Source organism: Cebus imitator, unplaced genomic scaffold (assembly GCF_001604975.1).
Source record: "Cebus imitator isolate Cc_AM_T3 unplaced genomic scaffold, Cebus_imitator-1.0 Scaffold23, whole genome shotgun sequence".
In the NCBI taxonomy this organism is placed as follows: Eukaryota; Metazoa; Chordata; class Mammalia; order Primates; family Cebidae; genus Cebus; species Cebus imitator.
Window position 1 is genome coordinate 2,611,990 of NW_016107338.1, and position 5,392 is coordinate 2,617,381.

The 5,392-nt window shown below is 44.8% G+C and overlaps 1 protein-coding gene across 1 annotated transcript in view; it reads right to left on the bottom strand.

Annotated features, from left to right (window-relative positions):
- Positions 1 to 3,267: 3,267 nt before the first annotated feature.
- The window catches only part of MPHOSPH10 (M-phase phosphoprotein 10), a 20,394-nt gene continuing 18,269 nt past the window's right edge, over positions 3,268 to 5,392 (bottom strand). Inside the window, exons 10-11 of the mRNA XM_017522000.2 lie at positions 3,919 to 4,149; positions 3,268 to 3,503 (exon numbers count right to left, since the gene is read on the bottom strand). Of these exons, the coding sequence (XP_017377489.1) occupies positions 3,354 to 3,503; positions 3,919 to 4,149 (381 nt within the window). The 3' untranslated portion in view covers positions 3,268 to 3,353. The remainder of the gene's footprint in view (positions 3,504 to 3,918; positions 4,150 to 5,392) is intronic.

Consider the following 5,392-nt stretch of genomic DNA (forward strand, 5'->3'; position numbering starts at 1 on the left):
GGGAAGTTCTTGCCCTTAAAACTATGCCCCTGTAGTCCCAGCTACTCGAGGCTGAGGCAGGAGAATTGCTTGGACCCGGGAGGTGGAGGTTGCGGTGAGCCGAGATCGCGCCACTGCGCTACAGCCTGGGTAACAGCCTGTTTTGAGGCTCCGTCTCAAAACAAAAAAAAAACAAAAAACAAAAAACCCACAAAACTATGCCCCACTGTGGACCTGGAAAGAGAACACATTCCCTCAAGAGTATGCTCTGATTCCCATGAACATGCCCACAGAGTCCTCACAGAACCACAGCGACTCCCTGCGGTCACTAGATTACTGCCCATCACATCATGCCCAAATCAGAGCAACTGGCAGGATGGAGGGGAAAGAGTTAGAGTTCAGTTTCGGACACATACAAATTTGAGATACCACTTAGACATTCTTGTGGATGATAATCCTTGAATTAATTAGTCAAGTCAGGTCAGACTGGAAATATAAATTTGGGAGTTGTTGGGGTTTAAATGGTATTAATATATCAGACCAAGGACTGACTGTAGATAGCAAACTAAGAGGTCAAAAGACTGAATATTCCAATAACAAGGCGGGGCAGAAGGAGCGCACAAAGGAGACTGAGCTAGTGCAGTAGGAAGAAGAGTTGGCAGTCAGAAAACCAAGTGAGTGAGATATGTCAAGGACTGAAGGCATCGGATGCAGGCAGAGAAATGCCACAGCAGAGAACACCTTCCCAGTCAATGCCCAGCAGAGCCATTGGGCAGGGCTGCCCCTGAGACCCTGGACCTATAGAGCCACCAGTGCATAATGCCAGCCTGGGAGAGCTGCAGGCACAGGACTCCAAGCAGTGAGGGCCAGGGCATGGGCTGCCCCCAGTAGAGCTATGGGGGTGGAGCTGCCTGGAACCTTACAGACCCAACCCTCACCCCAGTGACTGGAAGGTGAGACATAAAGTCAAAGATTATCCTCAAGCCTCAATATTTAATGTTGTTTTTCCTGCTGGGGTTTGGACTTACTTGGGACTAAGCTACTTCTTTCCTATTTCTCCCTTTTAGAATGGGAGTATCTATGCTATGCCCATTCCACCACTGTATTTTGGAAGCGCGTAACTTGTTTGACAGCTGGAGGGAAATCTGGCTCGGGATGAATCGTACTTTGAGTTGGTCTTATTCATGTTTACAGGAGACTTTGGACTTAGAATTTAAAGTTGATGCTGGAACAAGTTAAGATTCTGGGGGTTATTGGGATGGAATGAATGTGTAAGAACATGAATTTGAGAAGCCAGGGGTGGAATGCTGTGATCTGAATGTGTCCTTAAAAATTCAAGTGTTGATTTTACACTGTTGGTGGGAGTGTAAATTAGTTCAACCATTGTGGAAGACAGTGTGGCGATTCCTCAAGGACCTAGAAATAGAAATTCCATTTGACCCGGCAATCCCATTACTGGGTATATATCCAAAGGATTATAAATCATTCTACTATAAGGACACATGCACACAAATGTTCATTGCAACACTGTTTACAATAGCAAAGACCTGGAACCAACCCAAATGCCCATCGATGATAGACTGGACAGGGAAAATGTGGCACATATACACCATGGAATATGCAGCCATCAAAAACGATGAGTTGGTGTCCTTTGTAGGGACATGGATGAACCTGGAAACCATCATTCTCAGCAAACTGACACAAGAACAGGAAATCAAACACCACGTTCTCACTCATAGGTGGGTGTTGAACAATGAGAACACATGGACACAGGGAGGGGAGCATCACACACTGGGGTCTGTTGGGGGGAAACGGGAGAGACAGCGGGGTTTGGGGAGTTGGGGAGAGATAGCATGGGGAGAAATACCAGATATAGGTGAAGGGGAGGAAGGCAGCAAATCACACTGCCATGTGTGTATCTGTGCAACAATCTTGCATGTTCTTCATACCCCGAAACCTAAAATGCAATTAAAAAAAAAATTCAAGTGTTGAAACTTAACGGCCAATTAGATATTAAGAGGTAGGACCTTTAGATGATTAAGTCTTGAAGGCAAAGCCCTTATGGATGGGATTAGCCTCCTTATAAAAGGCTTGATGGAGTGAGTTTAGTGGCTTTTTGTCCTTCCACCTTCTGCCAAGTGAGGACATAACAAGGTACCCCTTAGAGCAGAGAGCAGCACTCACCACTGCCACTAGCCAGCACCTTCATCTTAGACCTCAGCCTCCAGAACCATAAGAAATGTTTCTGTTGTTTCTAAATGACCCAGTCTTTTAGGTATTTTGTTGTAACAGCACAAATGGACAAAAGCCAGTGCTTAATTTAGCCCCATACAGCCTAGCTCTACCCTGCTGCAGCCAGCTTCTGCAGTAACAGGAATGCAGAGTGCAAACTTCCACAGGCTCTTCTTGACCACCGATTGACCCCTTGTAGATAAAAAACTAGAAGGGCTTTACCTGTTGTTTCGCTGGTATCTTAGTCCACATTTCCTACCCATCTGGACTAAGGCTTACTGCATTTCCATCAAATCAACATGAGAGCCTGTCAGACAAAAGGCAATTTTCCCTGGATGGGGAGGTTGAAACAATGAGCACCTGGTGGTCACAGAAGACTCTGCAGACTGCAGTTTACTTTCCTGGCTGTATTGAGCTTCTATTGGTTCTAGATTCACTTCTACATCATACCTGTCCTCTGCATCTGATTGTGGATAGTGCTCCATAGCCTACATTAAGCCTTTGTTCAGGTGACACGAGATCATTTCCCTAAGGGGAAGGAAGGAGGACACATGCATGAAAATGCTTTTTTTTTTTTTTTTTTTTTTATAGACGGAGTTTCACCATGTTGGTCAGGCTGGTCTTGAACTCCCGACCTCAGGTGATCCACCCACCTTGGCCTCCGAGTGCTTGGATTACAGGCATAAGCCACCACACCCGGCCAAAATGCTACTGTTTTATGAAACAGCGCAGTGGGAGGGGCAAGTCAAGACCCCAAAGAGTGAGGACCTCTGCTGTAGACAGCTGCTTGGGAGGGGGTTGGCTGGCTCTGTCTTCTTCTCAGCCTGCAGGCCAGTGCTTGCTCACCAGCCCATGTGGACAAGCTGGCCTGGCCTTCACACAGGCCTGGGCCATAGCAAGGGCACAGCAGGATCAGCTCAGGCAGTGCCTGAAGAGGAAGTGCCTGAGAGCCAGGTCCTGCTTCACACCCAGTGAAAACTGGGAGGGCTTTGCAAATAGTTTGGAGTTTGTCTTTTCACACTATGAAATTCTCAAATATCTGCCATCGATGCAAAGAAAGGTTCTCAAGAATTTTATTATAAAACAGAATAATGGCACAATATAAGCTTACACATTAATATTTACATTATATTCAAAATATATTACAGCTTTAATTTATGAACAGAAACATCCTGTCTTTTCTTCTTTTTCTTTTCTGTTTTCTTTGCATCACTGATTTGCATTTTTACTTGATCTTGTAATTTAGAAAAGAATGCTTGAGAGGACTTTAAGGCTTTGTCTTTACCTTCATCCTGCAATTAAAAATAACACATGCTTATGCTGTAAAATGTACTTATAAGTGAAAAAAGCCAAAAATATAATAGTACGTCATCATTAAAACAACAACTACAAATATGAAAAAGGACTAGAATTACAGAAAATGAAATCAGTTAGCATAGAGGTATTCTATACTGCCACCATGTTCTTATGATCTAAGGGAGAAAGGAGTGAAAGAAAAGCTGCTGCCAGGACCCAGGTTATTGTGAGGACCCTACATGAAAAACTCCAGAACATTTAAGGTTGTGATTCCAGGTGGTCAGTATCATGCGTCTCCATCTCGGAAGTGGGCTGGCAGTTGGCTCAGACATTCCAGTCACCCAGTGGTCTTTGCAATCCACTTCCCCCCGCAAAGGCCCCCTTGAGCGGTTTTCTTTCCCTTGTCCTTACCTTTATGAAGGAAGCTTTGCCAGTTTTGGTCAGCTGTTTTAACTTCTCCGAAGCTACCGCTTTGCTGTATTTCCCTGCTTGATCTAGACTGCTCTTTTCAAGCAGTTTTCTCCGCTTCTCCTTCTCCTTTATTTTCATACGCTTTTGAGATTTCTTTTTCCTCCGCTCGCGTTTCTTGTCTGTAGCTGTTTTTTCAGCAGCTGTTTTTATATCTCCAGCTTTATTTTTCTCCTATTAAAAAATAACCACCAACATATTTGTTAATCAAGTTTAACAACTAGGAAACTGGAACGGAAGAAACCACACGGTAGCCAGCAAGTGGGCTGTGCACCTGTGGCCAAATGCACGAAGATGCAGAGCAATCGCCACCTGCATTCCAATGAGTGTTGGTAACTCAGCTGTTTAAAACCTGAAATGTGTTCTTTGACAGCACAGACTCTTACAGTGACGGTTCAGTTCCCGAACTAATTGACAAAGGCAACATGGAAAGTTGGGTTCTCAAGCTAACAGCACAAAAGAAGCAAGCCCTCCACAGCATTTAGATTCCAGTGGGCTTCAGGGACATGCCAGAGACAGCCTCAGCTCTGAGCTGCTAATAACAGCAACTGGACTGAGGACAGAGGGCCCAGAGATCAAGGAACAGAGGAAGGGAAGGCAAACATCTCTCCAGTGAGGATCAGTTTTCCCTCCTTTCTTCTCAGCTGCCAGCCTATCCTGCCAGGGTTGTCACCTGCACTGAGGTGGCAGAGGCTCCGACAGAAGGGGTGAGTGTAGGTGCGGCACATCAAGTGAGGAGAGAAAACGAAGGCCCTGCCGCTAAGCCAGCCAGAAAGATGAGCACCTGGCAGAAATATCATTATTACTGTGTAAGGCACGAGCATCAATGTTCACATGGCAGGAATTGCTGCATTTGATTTATCCACCTCTTCTGATAACCAAATGCTCCACTCTAGATCCAGATTCCGTTAGAAATTAGCATCATATGGATAAAATAAGGGGGAAATGCTGATATTAAACTATTGCTAGTGTATACACAAACAATTTGTTTGAAACTTACCATTTCTGCCAGTATTCAGATTGGATTATAACAAGATATTGATATTAGCTATTTTTTAACTGCTTTTATAGTAACCCTCAAACCTGTACCTCATAATAAAGCCAGAATATAGGAGACTGGTATTTGAATATTATAACATTATTAGTTTGCTTATACTTAGAAACTACTGAGATACATTGATTAAAAACTGCAAATGCGCCGGGCGCGGTGGCTCAATCCTGTAATCCCAGCACTTTGGGAGGCCGAGGCGGGTGGATCACGAGGTCAAGAGATCGAGACCATCCTGGTCAACATGGTGAAGCCCCGTCTCTACTAAAAATACAAAAAAATTAGCTGGGCATGGTGGCACATGCCTATAATCCCAGCGACTCAGGAGGCTGAGGCAGGAGAATTGCCTGAACCCAGGAGGCGGAGGTT